The 20241-nt window shown below is 41.5% G+C and overlaps 2 protein-coding genes across 6 annotated transcripts in view; both read right to left on the bottom strand.

Annotated features, from left to right (window-relative positions):
• Positions 1-9565, bottom strand: part of Samhd1 (SAM and HD domain containing deoxynucleoside triphosphate triphosphohydrolase 1) — a 40733-nt gene extending 31168 nt beyond the window's left edge. For all 5 annotated transcript variants that reach the window (XR_012909730.1, XR_012909731.1, XM_075962810.1 and 2 more), the window contains exons 1-4: positions 9170-9565; positions 4014-4080; positions 2260-2332; positions 446-606 (exon numbers count right to left, since the gene is read on the bottom strand). Coding sequence is in view for 3 of the 5 variants with exons in the window: in XM_075962810.1 (XP_075818925.1) it covers positions 446-606; positions 2260-2332; positions 4014-4080; positions 9170-9374 (506 nt within the window). In the remaining 2 variants the exon portion in view is untranslated. The remainder of the gene's footprint in view (positions 1-445; positions 607-2259; positions 2333-4013; positions 4081-9169) is intronic.
• A 7667-nt stretch (positions 9566-17232) lies between these two features.
• Positions 17233-20241, bottom strand: part of Rbl1 (RB transcriptional corepressor like 1) — a 63552-nt gene continuing 60543 nt past the window's right edge. The window contains exon 22 of the mRNA XM_075962815.1: positions 17233-19155. Coding sequence (XP_075818930.1) covers positions 18985-19155 — 171 coding nt within the window. The 3' untranslated portion in view covers positions 17233-18984. The remainder of the gene's footprint in view (positions 19156-20241) is intronic.

Here is a 20241-nt window from a genome sequence, read left to right on the forward strand (position 1 = left end):
GGAGCCAGGCATGGTGGAGTGTGCCCAAAATCCCCACTCTCTGGAGATGAGGTGGGGGACACTGAGTCTGAGGTCAGCCTGAGCTCTCCCAGGAGCCTCTGTCCCAGAAGGAAAGAGATGAAAAGACTAACTAGGGACAAAAGGAAAACTAATCAAATTAACAGTTAGTTATGCCAGCAGCCAACCCCAGTCAATGTAAGCATTTACAGACAAGTTTCTAATCCAATTGACCTGTCAGCAGACACTAGGTTTCAGGAGGATATGATGCAGTTTCAGAAACACATAAAATACGATAAGAGGACGCCAAAGTCTCAGTTTTCTCATCAATGAAATAAAGATGTTACAATGACCATTTGAGAAAGCACCCTCTAAGAGATTAAATGAGACTACTCCATGAGAGAGAAGCAGTAAAAACTGCATGGTCCCCACGCCTTTCCCTTCTTACCCGAGACTGTGTTCAAAGCGATTGTGTGAAGCTCCTGGGAAAACATAGTAGCCGCCTCCCAGCTGTTTAATGTAGCGAAGCCGCTGAAACTGAGGTGTGTCGATGATTCGGATAAGGAGAGGGTGGAACTCAATATGGCCATGAATAGGATCATTAAATACCTGGAAAATGATGTTTAAAAAGTTGTCCTTTGACCTCCATATGTCTGTACTGGCACACACATGTCCCCCATCACACATACACAGAAACAATAAATACAATTTTAAAAACTGCTTTTAACAGTTAATATCATAATAGTTTCCTTGTCATAACAAATGAACAGTGAACCTTTTATATTTTAGATAATAATCATTTTAATAATTCAACTTCATTAACCAACAGCTAAAATTTTAAAAATTTGACATTCTATTTTTTAATGAGCATTTACCTGTCTCTGTACCATGTGTATTTGGAGAATATTAAAGTTTTCCACCCTGCTCTACAAAGTCACTTGATGATTATCATAAACTATATCAAGGTTATCACCTCTAATAACACTCAGGGAATGATATTAAAGTCCTCAGGAAGAGAAGGAACTGAGAATATGAAAATTAAATCCTCTGGGCATCCTTACTGCATAAGACCAAGTTCAGTGATCTCTAAATACCTAATCATAAACAAGCATTCCTCCTAACACAAGGTCAACCTAACCATCACAAACAAGTGAGAACATACATACATACATACATACATACATAGACAGTGTTTCTCTGTGTAGCCTTGGCTGTACTAGAACTTGCTCTGTGGACCAGGCTGTCCTCAGACTCAGAGATCCACCTGCCTCTGCCTCCCAAGTGCGAGGACTAAAGCTGTGTGCCACCACCACCAGTGGTCATTTTTATTCTTACTATTATTACATGATATAAATGATTCCTCACAGAGTCACATGATCTGCTTATGACTTGTAGTGGCTGTATGATATCCTGGTCTGTTACTAGCCCACAAGATAATACAATCCCATTAACTGTTCAGTTATTGTATATGCCAGGCAGAGTGGATAAGAAATCAGTCAGGAACTGTTTCTGTACTCTGGGAGAAACAGTACAATCTGCCCAGAGGGTCAAAACAAAGAAAGAAATCCCAGCACCTGCACACACGGCAGCCCACAGCCATCTGTAACTCCAGTTCCCGGGATCCAATGCCCTCCTCTGGCCTCCATGGGCATCATGTAAGAAAAGTGGCAAACACATATACATGCAGGCAAAGCACTCATACACATAAAAATAAATTAATTAAATAAAAACTAAAACAAAAAGCTTGCTGGATATGGTGATGCGTGTCTTTAATCCCAACACTTAGAGGCAGAGGCAGGTGGATCTCTGAGTTTGAGGTCAGCCTGGGCTACATAGCAAGTTTGAGGACAGCCAGGGATACATAGTGAGACACTCCCTCAAAAATAAATAAATAAATCAAAATAAAAACTAATAAATAAAAGTTATTCTATGGCTGAAAGCTACTAGGGCTTTTTGTTGAATTAGATGATTGCCAAAAATATCATCACAGGGCTAGAGATAGCTCAGTGGGTAAACACATTTGAGGCCAAGCCTTGGGACCCGAGTTCTATCCCTTGTATCCACATGGTGGAGGGAGAGTATCGACTCCCCAAAGTTGTCTTCTGACTACTACACTTGGACTGTGACACTTTTATGTACACCCCCCCCACACCCACACACTACATCGTATAATAAGTCAAAGTCAAAAGCTATAATTCCTTATGAAGCAATACTTCTTGTATAAAAAAGGAAATGCTGTTTATACACTCAGATCCCTTTTACCTTCATTAGCTCTATGTGAGATTGACTCAGTTTTTGGATACACGCAATCATCTTCCTCCTCTCCTCCAAGGAACTAAAGTTGAAACAACATAAGTAAATATATCAATATTTGCTTAATAATTTAATCAAAAATTCAAGGAATACAGCAAGTGTTTATCTAAACAGGACTCTCCATAATATGCAGAGTCCAACACAAGAGCTTATATACAGGAAATTCATCTGGGAGTTTATATCCTGGAAACAGGAGTTGGTGGACAGGGAAGGATAAAAAAGAAATGAGAGAAAAGCATGACCATACAGCAGCAAGCTAGGCTAGCACCACGGGCTCACTGGGTGATGCTGTGGTATTCTCTGAGGCAGCTGCCTCCCAGAACGTTCTGAAGTTACCAAAGTGTCTTGTCTGCTCTGTGTAACACACTGGCAACTGGGCACAAGGGGTTATTGATCAATTGAAATGTAGATAGTACAACAGAAGAACTAAAAAATTTTAATTCATCTAACTGAAAAGTTCTAATTGTGTCTGTGTGTGGATTTGTGCACGTGAGCCAGTCTGTGGAGGTCAGAGAGCGTTAGATCCAATGGAGCTGGAGTCACTGGCACTGCTAAGGGCAGCTCGAGGTGGGTCCTCCTGAAGACCAGCAAGTGCTCTTACTCTCGGGGCCACAGCTCTGGCCCCTGACTTAGTCAAATTTTAGATAATTTAAACATACAACAGGTGGCTATATTACAGGCTAATGCAAGCCTGTTTATATCCTGCAGACTTCATCTCAGAGGCAGAAAGCAGGGTACAAGACACATAGCGTACAGTACTGTCCTTCTGGAATTTGCCTGTCTTGTTCACCCATGTGTCCCAAGTTCCCAGAGGAGTGCCTAGAACCAAATGAACCTCCCATAAATAGCTGCTAAACAAGTCAACAGTGTTTGGGTCTTTGAAAAGAGATTAGAAGAAAGTCCACCACTGCACAGGTAATAAGGTGATAAATGGAAGTCTCAGACGGCTGAAATGGGAATGAAAGAAGCAGAGTCAACATCCCTGAAGCCTGTGCTCCAAAGGGCAGCTTCTAAAGGACAGCTAACATTCTTTGCTAAGGTTCACTCACAATCTATTTCCATTCTCAAGTTCTAAGCCGGAGGCCCTGAAGTAATTCAGAATAAGACTTTGTTTTTATTCTTTAGTTACTGTTACCACAAACATTAAACTAACTGTTGCCAATTCTGAAAGAAAGAAAACTTACATTTTAAAGCACACATAAACACTGAATATCAGCTAAGATCTTTAAAGGGGTCTTAGCTCTAACTTAGACCCCAGAACCTCCAGGCATACACAGAGATGTCTGCATGTGTGTATACAAAGCCATACAGGATAATTATGAGCTTTAACAGATTACATACACAGATACATCCCAGTCCTAGACAGCCTTAGGACGACCTACAAATAGATAGGATGGTAACTTTGACTTTCTTGTTAATTTTTTTCCTATTGATTCTGATACATATTTCTAGTGTATACAATTCAATTATACTAAATTTGAGAGTAAAAATTTGGCCTCTATAAACTCCATGAATGCTTGTCAGCAAAGCCCTTTGAAATAGAAACCACATGTAAAACTAAACACAAGGTCCGTGCAGCAGAAACAGCAGGCAAGGGATTCTGTCCTAACACATGTCACAGTACTGAACTGAGGATAGGTAAAACCTGAGATCCTGAGCTTTGTCTCTGAAAGGTGAATAAAGTATGATTTTATTATTCTTACCTTACTCCAAGATTTTCAAGACGAGACTCATCAAGAAAGGGCAGAAATGAACCAGTGATGTTATTCTCTAAGGAAGAGGAAAAAGCAAAGTCAGTATTTACAGAGTATGTTTTCCAATTTCCTTTGGTTTGAATCCGTCAGAATGCACTCAGTTTGTATTCACTAAGAACCCACTACAGGCAGTGAGCCATATGGCCTATAGCCAGCTTTCTTATTGATGGTACTAATGGAAAATATTCAGAAAAAACTCCTGCACCTGCATTGAACATGTAAAGACTTGTGTTCATTATTGTAGATAACATTTCAAAATATGGTACGACAACTGTTTACATTATACGAGGCTTTACAGTAATGTAGAGATGATTTAAAGAATACAGACATGGGTATACACAGATCAGAAGCAAAAGCAAACGCACTATGCTATTTTATGTAATGGGCTGGAGCATCCTATCTTTAGATACCTGCTTGGTCTTAGAACCAATGCTTCTCAGATACTGAGACACAAATTCACCATACTTTAAAAATAAATATATATTTAGAATATGCTAATTAATAAAATATAAAAATTAAAAATATATAACATGCACGTTTAATATATATTTACATTGTGTATGTGTTGTAGTGCGCACCAGTACTGACACACGGACAGCACTGAGTGTCTTCTTCCATCACTTTCTGCCTGTTACTCTGAGACAAGGTCTCTTTCCTGAACCTGGGGCTTGCATTTGGCTAGGTTGGAAGCCAGTAATCCCCAGCTATCCTCTTCCTGTCTACATTCCACCTTAGAGATGGGATTACTGACATTTACAGGAAACACTCATCTTGTTATGTGGGGCTGGGATCTGAACTCCTCCAGTCCTCATGATTATGGGCAATCACTCTTAACCACTGAACTATCTTTCTTGTCTTCCCTTCCTATTTTATGTAGTTATTTATTTAGGTTTTTTGAGTCAAGGTCTCACTGTGTAGCTCTAGCCATACAGGAACTCACTATGTAGACCAGGCTGGGCTCCTCACACTCATAGAAATCCACTTGCTCTACCTCCAAGTGCTAGGAGTAAAGGGGTGCATCACCATGCCAGGCTTTTTTTTTTTTTTAATGACAGTTTTGCCATATAGCTAGCTTGGCTTTATCTCTGAGAGCCTCCAGAGTTCAAAAATTAAAAAAAAAAAGTTACTAAGGATCGAATCCAGGTCTTTATACATACTAAGTAAGCATTTTATAACTGAGATGTACTACACTTTTGACATTTTACTTTAAAAGTCTTTCTATCCCTTCTTTTAAAAATTCTATTTGATAAAAATCTTAATTAGGTAACAAACCTAAGAACTATTTTGATGAGTCAGATGAACATTTGTAATTATTCATGTAAATTGTTTCTGAGAAAAGCAATGGGGAAAGTAAAGTGAAACCTGATTATTGTGAGGTCCTGCCAGGTCTGCAGTTTCCTGTTTTGTAAGTCTCAGGGCGAGGGGTGGTGTCAGAGAAGGGATTTAAATCAATTCTTCTTAGAATCATCAGATTAAAATCAGAGTACCCAGAGTTCCATTTCTAAAGCAACCTTTGATAGCACACAATACTGTTTTGAAAGAGCTATATATACATATATGTACATATTTTTTCTTTCCAAATAGTAAATTCTAGCTCTTCTTGAGCTCGGATTCTATAGCTCTGGACTATTTCCATATAAACAAAAACCTTCTTTCTCAATGTAACAAGAGAAAACGAGGAAACAGTTTTCTGGAAGAAAAAGGAAAGATGAAGTGAAAATAGTACTTTTGTATTTTTTCTATTACGAAAAAACAGTTACACGATGTAAAAAGTCCAAATAATATATAAAAAAATACTAAATGCCAATTTACTTAAGTTCAAACTGATACCTACTGTTAGCGTTTTAAGATCACAAATTTATCTATATAAAATGATGCAGTTTACATATAAAAGATTGTCATATAACCAATTTTTCCCACCCAATATCCTAAACATAGTTCTTCTCAATGATGAAAGTTTGTATACCCCCTTTTTAAATTGTTTTAAAAAAGATTTATTTATTTTGTATGTATGAGTATTTAGCCAGCATACACACACACACACACCACATGTGTGCCTGGTGTCAGTGAAGGACAGAAGAGGGTACTGAATCCTCTGGAACTGGAGTTACAGATGGTTTTGAGCCACCATGTGGGTGCTGGGAATCAAACAGGGTGCTTTGCAAGAGTAACAGTGCTCTAAACCACTGAGATCTTTCTTAATGGATATTTTGTATCCTACAGTATATACAAATCCTAATACATTTTGCACATGTGTGCACTTGTGTGGGGTGTGTTCACACACCTGTGCACGTGCTTGTCGGAAGCTGGAGGTCAATGTCAGGCATCTTCCTTAATTACTCCTCTGCCTGGCATTTTTCTAAGATTTATTTATGTGTATGTGTGCCTGTTTGAATTTATACGAACAATTCAGATACAGTGCTTGGCCAGCAACCCTCAGGAAGCTACTTTGTTTCCGCTTCCTCACCTCTGGGATTATAAACATGCACCTTTAAGCCCAACTTTTCATGTGGGTGCTGAAATTTAGAACTCGGATCTTCCTGTTTGCATAGTTACTAACTGAGCCATCTCCCCAGCCCCTGTTGTAAGATTTTATAAAATAAAATATGTACAGAATGCGGAGGAAGAGGGTAATGTGACTCCGTGGTAGAGTCTCACACAGCATGAACAAAGCCCTTGGTCTCATCCTCCATATTACATACATATACACAAAAATCCTATCCCTCCCCCAAAAGCTTGCAAAATGTATATGGGGTTACTTCATACAAAGTATATACATAATAAATGTCGCTGTCATTATTTACTATAGGTCAAAAAGCATTACCAAACTGTCCACAGTTGAGCTAACGGACATGTCTATCAACTTTACTGGAATACATATTTCATCTGCTAACAATCTTTTCTAATTATTAAATTAAAACCCAGTATTTTAAAACTTACTATTGAGATAAAACTGCTTTACTTAAGTTTATTGGTAGGTTATTGATGGTTTCTTCTTGCTATTTTACTCATTTTCTACAAGATTTTTTCCCTTGTTCTTAGTTGATTTTCTAATTTTGGTTATGTTCTCCAAGGCCTTATTACATAGCCCAGGATGGTTGAAAACCTAAGACTGGAACCTGAAGTCTTAATTGTTTTGCTTCAGCCTCCCAAAGAGTAGGATTACAGGCTATGTTCCCCAGTAATTTTTATTGAGAACACTGGTTAAGAAATAACTAGAATGAATTCTGGAATCCAAAGACTTAACCTTTAAAAAATTCAGCTCTGCGTCTTTTGTGTAGGTGTGGCTCTGGGAGGTTACTTAACATCTTTGGTATCAAAACATCATGGGGGGGGGGGCTGGAGAGATGGCTCAGCAGTTAAGAGCACTGACTGCTCTTCCCGAGGACTCGGGTTCAATTCCCAGCACCCACATGGCAGTCCACAACTGTCTGAAAATCCAGTTCCAGCGATCTGACACCCTTACACCAATGCACATAAAATAAAGTTAAATAAACCATAGAAAAATTTTTTAAAAAGATACATGACGTAAAAGATATAAAATTTAAAAAAAAAAGAAAGTAAAAAAAAACATCATCTGAAGCTGGAGAGATGGCTTTAGTAGTTAAGAGCACACACGGCTTTTGTGTACCTAGGCCGCTCACATCGGCCAGCTCCAGACGGTTGGATATCCTCTCCTGGCTTCCGTGGGCACAGCACTCAGGTGCATACACTCCCCATCCCCACCCCCATAAAAACATAATTCAAATAAAAATAAAGCCAGAAGAGCTAATTCAGAGGTTAAGAGCAATCACTTCTCTTGCAAAGGGCTCGGATTCAGTTCTCAGCACTCCATGGAAGCTCACAACCACCTGTAACTTCAGTCCAGGGGGAGTTACACCCTCTTCTGGCCTCAAGGACGCGAGACACACACGTGGTGCACATACACACATGAAGGCAAAACACTCACACATATAAAACTAAAATAAAATACTGCCAGGTGTGGTGGCGCACGCCTTTCACCCTAGCACTCAGGAGGCAGAAGCAGGTGGATCACTGAGTTTGAGGCCAGCATGGTCTACATAGAGAGTCCCACGGCACTCAGAGAGACACTGTCTTAGCACCCCACCCCCCAAGTTACTTTCCTGTGGAGTGAGAAGTGGGGAAGGGAAAGAGAGAAATGTTAGTTCCTACATGTAAGCTACCTTTATGCCCTGAACTTGAAACTTCCCGATCCTTCAATTAGGCACACGGCTCTGCCCCACAAGTAGTAAAGTTTTCGGAATCTACAAGTCACGTTCCCAGCGAACACCTCAGGAGATCATGCAAGGGGTTAAGCTTCACGCCTATCACAAACAAGCTGAGCAGATTCCGAGGGTTTGACTGATGCATGAGCAAAAACCAGAAGGGTCACTTAAAATTCTCAGCCTATACCCTCCCCTTTGTGTGGCCAAGCTGTGGACTGCTGGGGTTGCAGTGGTCAACTGAGTGAGTTGCTCTTGTTTTGGAAGAGAAGTTGATAAGTAGCACTCTGCAAATACAGTCAGCACACACTGAGCGCCTACGGGGACGCTAAGGCAGTCGGTGAGAATCTGGAGATTTACCAACTACCCTCCCCTTTCAGGAAAACCCCAAATTCCGAGAACGGCTTAAGAGCGAAACTTAAAAGTGCCAAAATCTCTCCCGGGGTCAAGTGTTTTGGGAGCTGCGGTTAGCACAGAAGGTTTTTCCCAACCTGAAAAGACCACAAGCCACTGCCCGAGGTCTGGGGAGGAAATCTTAGAAAGGCGTGGATCTCTCCTGTCAGAAGAAGTGACAAGTTCCCCAAGACACTCATACACCAGAAGAAAATGCAAACCTCCCAGGGCCCCTCCCGGTCCGTAGCCCCCAGAGCCAGCACCCTCCTATGGGCTGGCACTTGGCCTGCGCCCACCTTGGGTAGCCGTCCTGAACGGCTCGCGTCGGGGCGCCTCCCGCCTCAGGTCCGAGTTCCCGCCACCAGCCGCTTCCCCCAGGGGCCTCCCGCTTCGGATGCCACTCGCGTGATTCTCCCCGCTCGGCCTCTTGGGCGCAATCCCTTGCCCCCCTCAGCCCAGCCCCTCAGCCCAGCCCCTCAGCCCCGTTACCTCTGAAGCTGCCCAGCACTTGCTCTCGGAAGCCTTCTCCCTCCAAGAAGGAGCACACATCATCCACATCCCAGGTCGGGAGGTCAATGTGGAGTTCGGAGCCCGGAGACGCGTTGGCCGCTGCAGGACGGATGCTCGGCGGCGTTCTGGGGCTGCCATCGCAGCGAGGCCGCTTTGCAGGCTGCTCGGGGTCTGCTCTCCGCATGGCTACTTGCTAGTCTAGGCGCAGCGAAATTAAGTACCGCGGCACCCGGCTCGCGCGCAGTCGCACTGACGCCACTGCCCTGGAGGCGAGTCCATTTAGCGGTGCCATCCGGGCCTACTGCGCAGGCGCGCTGGACATCAGCCCTGGGAGCTTGGCCTCCCTGAGGCGCTAGCGCCTGGCCCATTGCGCACGCGCAATGATATGCGTACTTGCCCTCAACCCCGCCTCTGTGTTTCCCGAAAGGGCGGAGTTATTAGAGAAACAAAATTTGTGATTAAAGAAGGGTGAGGGCTCTAGGAAGGACGAGGCCGGGGTAAAAGGGCACCTGGGGCTAATGAAGGTTCCACCACACTCCAGATTAAAAGGCCTTCTGGTGGACTGCAGGTGCCTTCCTCTAAGCAAGTACTTTTTCGCCCGGTTTCAAACGCTCCAAGCTGTGAACTTGTAAAAAGTACCTGAAGGCAACGAAGCTGCCAGCACCATCCCAGTGCAGAACACAACGGGCAAGGGACTGGCCTAACTGAAGATCCTGCAATGATTGCCAGTTAGTTGGCAGGGGCCTGCCCTAAGGTGCCAAGTTTATTTCCAAATAGACAGGATTTTTTTTACTAATTACTGGTTAGTGTCCAAATGACAGGCATTTTCTTTTGCTTTAATCCATTTTGGGTCAAGACCCAAACTTCCCCATAAATCCGTATTCATACATTATTAGTACACTAATGTGCGTACTAATACATACTAATAATGACCGCTGCTAATAAAAAAAACAACACCTTTCGGGAAAGCACGACACATCTACAGCAAGGCTATTTTAACATCAAGCAGTCCAAATTAGTCTTAGCGGTGAGCTGAACAGGTGAAGCTCAGGCAGAGAATACAGCCTTGAGGCCCAGTGGTCAACCCCCAACACCAAAACAGAGTAAACACGAAATCTGATAAACCAAGGCATTCTTAGCAAACAATGCTGTTGCGTTCAGGGTCCTTGTTCTGAAGGCTTTACAAATACTAACACATTTAACACATTTCAGATGGGAGGAAGTGAAGTACAAAGGTGGGGGGGGAGAAGAGAGGGAGAGGGAGAGAGCGCTAAGAAAGGATAGGCTGCATGCTTCCAAAGTCCATGCTCTTAATAACAGGTTGGCTCAGAAAACGTTCTCCATCCCGTCAACAGGGCATTTGGTGAAAACATCCCAGTTATCAAGACATAAGAAACGGGAACAAGAGGGTAAAAGAGCTATATCTCATGCCCACAATGGCTGATTTGAAAATTGTGCTTCTAGGATTTGTGAGAGTCTTTTCCCATAGAAGTCAGCAATAGAAAATGATACAAACAGGGTTTTAAGTTTAATCAATTAGATTTGCGTGTTCAGTGTGGTCTAGCATGCTGGCTTAGTGGGTAAAGGCACTTGCTGTGCAGGTGTCGCGATCTGAGTTTGAGTCTAAGACACGAGAGAAAGGTGGAAGAAGAGAGCTGACTCTGGGAAATTGTCTTCTGATCTCCACGCGGATGCTGTGGTATGAGTGCTCTCTCTCTCTCTCTCTCACGCACACACACTATATATATATAGGGGGGGGGGTGTTCTGTAGCTTTGGAGCCTGCTCTGGAAAGTATTCTGGGATTAAAGTCATGCGCCATCACTGCCTGTCAACACGCACACTATTTTTTTTTTTTAAATATGCATCATTTCCCCCCAATCCTCTCACTTCCAGAGGCTCTTAATCTTTTAAACTACTATTGGCTCAAGGTCACATGGTGGTAACAGAGTTGGGAGTCTATTGGCACAGGATTTCATCTATAAAACTGACTCTTTCTGGGGTGTCACTTGGTCAGCTCTAGTTCTGGTGACCTGTTCCCATGCAGTCATCCCACAACCCGAGAAGCAGTACCTATCAGACAGGAGTCCTGCCCATACTGAGAGGAAGCTCTGCCCAAGCTTGCCGTGGTTAGGATCAGAATAGGAAAAACTGTTTTAAGGGCCATATCGCCAGTGCTTTCCCCCACTCCAAGAAATTTGTCCTGGACCTCCAATTGTCCCACAGCGAGATAGAGTGTGAAATTTGGTCCTGACAGCATCAGGCTGTGATTTCCACATCTCTGCACAGGCAACCACCACCACTGTGATTCACTCTTCTACTTCCTCTTCAGCCTTCGCTCTACATGCTTCCTGGAGATATTTTTTCCATCTATGCAAATTTCAAAGCCTAACCCCAAATAAATCTATCTATCTACCTATCTATCTATCTATCTATCTATCTATCTATCTATCTATCTATCTATCTATCTATTTCTCTCTCTCTCTCTCTCTCTCTCTCTCTCTCTTTCTCTCTCTCTTTTCTTTCTCAAGACAGGGTTTCTCTATTAGTCCTGGCTGTCCTGCAATTCACTCGGTAGACTTGAACTGGCCTTGAACTCAGAGATTCGCCTGCCTCTACCTCCTGAGTGCTGGGGAGGTAGAGGCGGGAGGATCTTGAGTTCAGGATAGCCTGGTTAACACAGTGAGTCTCTCTCATTGGCAACCACATACAGCTGAGAACATGGATTAGTGAACAGAATGCTTGCTGAACAGGCAGGAGGCTCATGGGTAAACCTTGGCACCTGTGTAACTCGAGTGTCGAGAGAAGGGCAGGGAGGTGGAGACAGAAGATCACTGGAGCTTGCTGGATGCCAGTCTCCTTCAAGTTCAGAAAGAGACCCTGTCTTCTAGGTGTAGTGGTGCACATCTAATTTTGCCACAAGAGGCAGAGGTAGGGGGATCTCTGTGAGCTCAAGGCCAGCTTGGTATACACGGAAAGTACCAGACTAGCCAGAGCTACATAGTAAAGCCTAGTCTCAAAAAAAAAAAAGGAATAAGGCAGAGAGAGAGAACAGAACTCTACATGTGATCCTCTGGGCATTCCATGTATACAAGGACATGCTCATGAACACGTACACCTGTACACACATGTACATATATCACACACACAAACAGCATTCGGCTAGTGCTGGGAGTATATCTCAGTGGGTAGAAGAATACTTACCTATCATTCATGATGCCCTCAGACACACACACACACACACACACACACACACACACTCAGGTAAGAGTGAGTCAGACATTTTAATTTTGCATAGTGTCTATTATTTTTAATCCTCCTAAGAGTTTTGTTGACTGGTTATTTTAGTGTTAAATTTATGTGGTTATTAACACATTTTCACCCATCAACTATGAGTGTTTACAGGGTACTTAGAATTCTGGACAACTAGGGCACATCAACAACTGTACAGACAAAAATCCCTGCTTACTGAAATTCACATTCTAGTGGGAATGCCATCATGAACAATATAATTAACTATAGGAGATGATGTAGTATTCCCCTCTGTATGCTGTGAATACCATTGGTTAATAAAAGAACTGCATTAGGTCTATACCAGAGCTATAGGGGAACAGAGATAGGCAGGGAAAACTAAACTGAATGCTGGGAGAAAGAAGGAAAAGTTGAGGGGAAACCATGTAGCCCTGCCGGAGACAGACACCAGAACTTTAGCCAGTAAGCCACAACCATGTGGCCATACACAGATATTAATATGTAAGAGTTAGCCAATAAGAAGCTATAGCTAATGGGCTGATTAATTAATACAGTTTTTCTGTGATTGTTTTGGGGCTAAGAGGCCAGGAACCAATAAGTGGCTCACTCCTTACTATAGAGACTTGCATCATACGCCAGAAGCTGGTGCTGTAGAAAATTATAGATCAGAGTAAGAGACCAGGAGTGGCCACCATTTTAGGTAGGGTAGTCTGGAGAGGTCTTTGGGGAAGATGACATTTGAGCAAAGATGAAGGAGTGATGTGTGTGGTATAGAAAGGCATTCCACAAAGAGGAAGCAAGCCTCTCCAAGCAGAACTGTAGAGAGCTGCGTGGAGCCATGCCTAAAAGATGGCGCTGGCTTCTGCCCTCCATGATCCCGAAAGTGAGTGCTCTCTGATAAACAATTCCTTATTTGGCTAAGACCAGACTCTTGCGATCATCACCCGATGATCGCAAGCAGTTTGCGTATGCGTGGACCAATGGACGGTGCCCACGTAGCTATCCAGGGTTGGTAGCTCAGGCCTATTTAAGGGCTGGGAGAGGCTTGCCTGGGGAAGAGAGAGAGATACAGTTGTAAAAAAGGTCCTGAATAAAACTGCTTGCAAGAAGAGCTCCGGTGTCGCATCATCCTTGCTGGTCGAGGTGGGGTGCGACACAGAAGTGTGCCTGGAGTTGAGAAATACCAAGGGGCAGAGGAGGAAGCAGTGAGGGATGAGGGCTTATGCAGAACGCAGGCATGAGAGTCAGGGAGAACTCTGATCTCAATTGAAGACCTTGAGAGAATGACTTCGAGAAGATGGAAGACTTTCATACCTGGGCTCATTATAAACTGTGGTCATTATAAAATGATTGACTCTGGCAGGTTACCTTTAACTCCTTTAGACAAAAGGCAAGGTCTCATCCTAATAGGAAAATAACTTATTCAGGACAAAGACCCCAGATGCTATCATACCCACATAACAGAGAAAGAAATGTTCAGCTGGGTGGTGGTGGTGCACGCCTTTAATCCCAGCACTCAGGATGCAGAGGCCTTTTCTAGATTGTAATATAAATGTTATGTAGCCCTTGACACTTGAGTCCTTTCAGTCAGTACATTATTTGAGATTTATCTATTGTGTATGCATACCACACCCCTATCATGTACATATACTTCAAAAACATCTAGATTCAAAAAGGCAGTGAATTGAGATCAGCAATACACAGCTTCCTGTGTTTTTCCACCTGTTTTTCTGCACACAACACAATTTCTTTCTTTTGGTTTAAGCACAGCTCTTACTGTAAATGAAAGAAGATTCTAGATCTAAGTATGAGTGACCACATCCTGGATGCAGATTCAGACTGCCCCAAATACTGCATATCAACATGGTGAGAGTTTGCTGAAGTTTTTATTGTAACAAAACAAAGAAAATGATAAATAAGGAAGTTAAATGCATTGGTGGAAGCTCCAGCTAGGCAGGGTAGAGGGGAGAAACTTTTGCTGCAGCCTCGGATGCCATGGGATGACTTCTTAGCTTGTGGGTTGAGGGAAGCTAGAGGGTTGATCGTACATATCCAAAAGATCTGCTTAATAGTCACAAGGATGCTAGGACAAACACAGAGGTGGGCAATAAATGATTGTTTAGGGGGCTGAGAGAGCAGGAGATAATTTGGCTGTGGACTTGTATTATTTAAACTCGCCATAGTCACTGAAGTGTTTCATTTTTACCAGTATATCAGCCATAAAGAATGTTTAACAATAGGTTCAGAGTTGGTTTTTTTTGGGGGGGGGGGAACTTATCATTTTTTATGTCTAAATAAAATACTATTATGCAAATGCCAATTAAAAAAATCTGTTGAAGGGCATCTAAGGTGGTTCTACATCTTGGCTGTTGGCCCTTTCCTTTTTTTTTTTTTTTGAGACAAGGTCTCATGTAGCCCAAGCTGGTCTCCAGTTTGAACTTGTTATAGAGATGACCTTGAATTTCCTGAACCTATGTGCTGGATGATGGTTCTATGTCAACTTGACACAGGCTGAAGCCATCTGAGAGGGGGGAACCTCAATTAAGAAAAAGACCTATTGAGATCATGCTGTAGGCAAGCCTTGGGGCATTTTTTTATTAGTGATTTATGGAGAAGGCCCACTCCCTGGTGGGTGGTATGGAGGCAAATTCCATAACCTATTTCTTCTATCCTTTACTCTAAAGTTAAAACCATGTGGCTAAAGTTGCCAGTTTCCACTGCTTGATGGGACTGGAACATGGCCCTCTCATTCAATTACATCCTCACCAGCTTTCTGTCCTCCACTGCCTAAGCATGGTTGTCCTAAAACTGGATCTGTAGACCAGGCTGGCCTAAAACTCAAAGATCTGCCAGCCTCTGCCTTCCTCGTTCTGGGGTTAAAGGTGTCCCACCATACCAGGCTCTAAGCTTTTCTTTAGTTTTTTTCCCATCAGTTGGAAACTTAATTGGGTGGGATATTGCCATTATTCCATTTCTTAATCTGTTTATCTCCTTCAACATAGGACTTAGATCCATTCTACTTTCTGGTGCTTTTTCTCCTCAAAATTTACATTTTGTAATCTACCCTGGTCAGTTTGCTACTTTTATAAATCTTCATTAGCATTACCACTAATATCCACACAACGGTGCCTATACTAGGCTATTTTGAGATTTCTTCTGACAACAAAATTAATCCAAAACTCTTCACTTTAGCCTCACATAGACTCTTCAGACAAGGGCAAAAAGCAGCCACTTTCTTCACCAAAATATCACAAGATCAGACTCTAGGCCATATACTAATGAACAGCCTTGTCTGAAGTCTCTTGATCCCCAAGTTCATCAAATCACATTCAGCACCGTCTTCCATGCTCCTACTAGTATGGCATTCCATTGCTTTCCTAAACCATACTCCCAAAGTCCATATTACCCCAAACAAAAACATGGTTGAGCATATCACAGCAATACCCCAATCCTCGGTACCAACTTCTGTCTTAGTTAGGGTTTCTATTGCTGCGAAAAGACAACATGACCACAACAACTCTTATTAAAAAATACTTAATTGGCGTGGCTTACAGTTTCAGAGGTTCAGTCCATTATTGTCATGAGAGGGAGCAAGGTGGTGTGCAGGCAGATGTGGTGCTGGAGCTGAGAGTACTACATTGTGCAGGCAACAGAGAGTCAACGTAGACAGTGGGTGGTATGCTGAGCATAGAAAACTTCAATGACCACTGCTATGGAATAATTCTTTTGTACACTTGAAGATTTGCCATGAGGATTGGTTTAATAAGAAGCTGACTGGCTGGTAGGCAGACAGGAATTATAGGTGAAACAGTAAAACTAGGAGAATGATGGGAAGAAGGTCAGAGTCAGAGGAGATGCCAGCCAGCCACCAAGGAAGCAGGATGTAGAGAAAATGAGGTAACAGGCCATGAGCCACATAGCAAAGCATAGATAAGAAATATAGGTTAATTTAAATGTAAGGGTTAGTTAGTGGCCAGACGGTGGTGGAACATGCCTTTTGTTGGGGAATATTATGTTAAGGTGTGTTACTTTTGTTTATATTGCATTTGTTTAATTCTGTAAAGCTGTAAAGCAGGATACTTTGTCTGTCAGATCTGAATGGCCAATAGCAAGGCAAGAGAAAGGATGTGGGGGATGGCAGACAGAGAATATAAATACAAGGAGAAATCTGGGAGGAGAGGAGTAGCCAGAGGAGGAGGAGGACATCAGGTGCCAGCCATCCAGCTACGCAGCAATCCACGGAGTAAGAGTAAGATTTACAAAGTAAGAGAATAAGAAAAGCCCAGAGGCTAAAGGTAGACGGGATAAGTTAAGAAAAGCTGGCAAGAAACAAGCGAAGTTAAAGCTAGATGTTTATAACTAGGAATAAGCCTCCATGTGATTTATTTGGGAGCTGGGTGGTGGGCCTGCCCTAAAGGTGATTCTATCTACAATGGTTGGAATGTTAGGAATTTCCTTTGGATGGTCTGTCCCACCAACTAGAGACCAACTATTGAGGCCCATGAGCCTGTGGAAGGCATCTCATTCAAAGCATCACCATGTATATGTATGTGTATATACACACGCACACAGGTGCCCTTGGAGGCTAGAAGACAGCATTGGGTCTTTTGGAACTGGAGTACATAAGGCTGTTATAAGCCACCCAGTGTGAGTGCTGGGAACCAAGTTCTGGTATTCTACAAGAGCAGCCAGTGCTTCGGACAGCTCAGACATCCTACAACTTGAAGACATGAATTTTAGATGGCTGCACAAGTACCTCTAGTAATACAAATAAAAAGTACAATAGTTTTTAATTCTAATTTTTATTAACTATTTTATGTACATTAATACGAAGTTCTGAAAATTGGTAAAAACATGTCTGAACTTTTTAAACAGTCATTGAATAAATCCACATTTATATTTTGTACATTAATAATGAAAGTGATACAGTAGTTATAGCTACATAGAAATATGTACAAGGATTCAAGACAGACTATTATTTGGCTTATTACAACATGTGTAGATACTACACAAAACACAAGAATACAATTTTCAGAAAAACAAAACATAACCCAAATCTCCTTTTAAAATTTAAAAAATAAAGTTTGGTCACCATTCATCATTAATTGGCAGTCAAATCTTGGACTAATTCAAATTAATTAATTTTGGAAAAGTTAAACATTATGTTGAGCTAGACTGCCAGGTTAACACTTAATATTTTAAAAAATAAGTTTGCAGCTAAAGTATTTATACTGACACATCATCTAGAAATTAATTAAGAATGGCTTATTCCCATCCTCTCAGATTCTAGAAACACACAAGAAAAGGTGAACACTAAAGACCTGATTCTTTAGAAGGCTATACCTCCAATCTGAAAAGATCATCAAGGGGATTCCAGGAGTTAAACCCCAGTGGAAAACTTGCGAGAAACCATAATTATTGGGACAAAGAGTGATATGAGATGCAAAGAAAATGTTCAGTTCTTGAACTGAAACATTCTGATTATAAGGCATTAAGTGATACTAACGTGAGAGTTTCAAATATTTTCAGGAAATTAAATAAATGAGAATGAAAATTGATCTTTTTGAGTAAGGATCTTGCTAGGTAGCCCAAGTTCCTTTGGAACCTGCTATATAGCCAGGTTGGTCTGATATTCACAGCAATCCTCCTGTGCTGCTGGAAGTATAGACGTGTCCCACTGTACACAACAAGAATGAATGATTTTATCATAATGCTACTTTACTAATGAAATTTAATTTCTTATTTATCGGAATTTTATTCTACTAGATTAAGAAACAGTTTCTTATTTTAAGAACTACTGAATACAATCACATATAATACAGTTTTAAGAACTGACTGAATACAATCACATATAATACAATTTTAAGAACTGACTGAATACAATCACATATAATAATTAAGGTAATATCATGAAAATCAAAAATATATAGTAGTTTTAAAAATGGAACAAATGTCCCTTTCATTGAGTTGTAACATCAGGCTAAGAGGGCTCAGGACTGGAAAGCAGGGAGTGGGGCAGTGCGGGGATTCAGGTACAAAGCTGCTTGTACCTAATAAGAAGACAAAGGGACAGATAGCCTAGCATGATGGCAGTACCTGATGTGCAGTTACTACACTAGGCCCAAGGCAGGCTGGTGCATCACTGAGACCACATATTGTGGGCACTAACCTGGCCTTTGACATGAGCAGACAGTACAAGCATCTCAAAGACTCACTGACCTCATATTAAAAAGTATAGAAGACATTTGATCATTTTGAAAAGAAAGCTAAAAAATAGTTTCTCCTTAATTCATCCTAAAAAGTAACCCAAGGAACAAAAATTTTTAAAAATATTAACATTTATAAAGGCACTTAAAATTTCTCTTCTAATCTAACTGAAAATACATGTCTGTCAGATACATCTTGAATAAAAGTTTCTTAAAAAAAAACAACTTGCTTTTGGTGCAAGTTTTGGTATAACCCAGTGATAAAAGTGTGAAAAATGGAGCCCCCAAACTTTCTCCAGAACAACACCAAAGTGCTTTGGTCAGAAAAAGGAGTGTCATTAGTGATTTGCTCTTTCACTGACAACATCTTGCAGTCGCTTAAGTAAAACATCATCATTCTCTTGGCAGAGACGTTTGGCAGGTGATTCTGCATCTCCACTGATGGCTATTACACGCTTCTTGGTTTTCTGATCACCTTGCCTTATCATGTTGTTGATATCTTTCAAACTCTACAAAAACAAGAGGTCATGTGTAAAAGATAGAAAAAAAGAGAAATGATAAGTAATGAACTAAATTAACCGCCTTTCTCCTTTCTATCTTCTACCCTAGCCTAAGCACTGATACAGAGATTATGGTTTGAACGGGTAGTTTCCTGAGTGGTTTTAAAAGATGATGTACCTTTGAACAGTAGTTCTCAACAGGGAGCCTCCAGACAGAGGGAGCAGAGGCACAGAGAAGCTGATGCTAGAAATGCAAATCTACAAGCTTTACCATCCACTTTCTGAGTCAGATGTTTTGAGTAGGGCCTAGCAGTACTTGTTGTATTTATTTGTTTGTTTGTGTGTGTGTGTGTGTGTGTGTGTGGTGTATATAGGGCAAATTATTGACATGACGTGTACAGGAGTCAGAGAACAACTTTTGGGAGTTGGTCCTTCCCCTCCAGTGTGGCTTTCTGAGACAGAATTCAGACATCAAGATTGTGCAGCAAGTAGTTTTCCTCACTACACTTTCTGACCAGCTGCAACCAACATTTTATGCTTGTTTTTAAAATCTTTAAATTTATTATTGATTTTTTAATGTGTATGAATGCTTTGTCAGCACATCTACCATGTGTACTCCTGGTGCACACAGAGGCCAGAATAGAGTGTCAGATTCCTCTAAGACTAGCATTAGAAATGGTTGTGAGCCACCATGAGGTGCTGGGAATTGAACCTAGGTCCTCTGAAAGAGTGTATACACACACACACACACACACACGCACACAAAACGTATATATAGTATAACATAAAGCACATATGATAAACTATATTATATACTATATGCTATATACTATATATTATATGGTGGTTATATTCATATATGTATATAAGATACATTATATATTTTAAAAAATTTTGGAGTATGTCTCTGTTGGAGGGACAGATACACATGTCAGGGCACATACGTGGGCATCAAAGGACAATTTACAGGAGTCATCTCTTCTATCATATAGGTCCCAGGGATATAACTCAGGTCATCAGGCTTGGTGGGAGGGCATTAACCTTCAGAGTCAATTTATTGGTGTTTTTTTTTCCCTCTGAGACAGGGTCTCATTA

Source organism: Microtus pennsylvanicus, chromosome 2 (assembly GCF_037038515.1).
Source record: "Microtus pennsylvanicus isolate mMicPen1 chromosome 2, mMicPen1.hap1, whole genome shotgun sequence".
NCBI lineage: Eukaryota > Metazoa > Chordata > Mammalia > Rodentia > Cricetidae > Microtus > Microtus pennsylvanicus.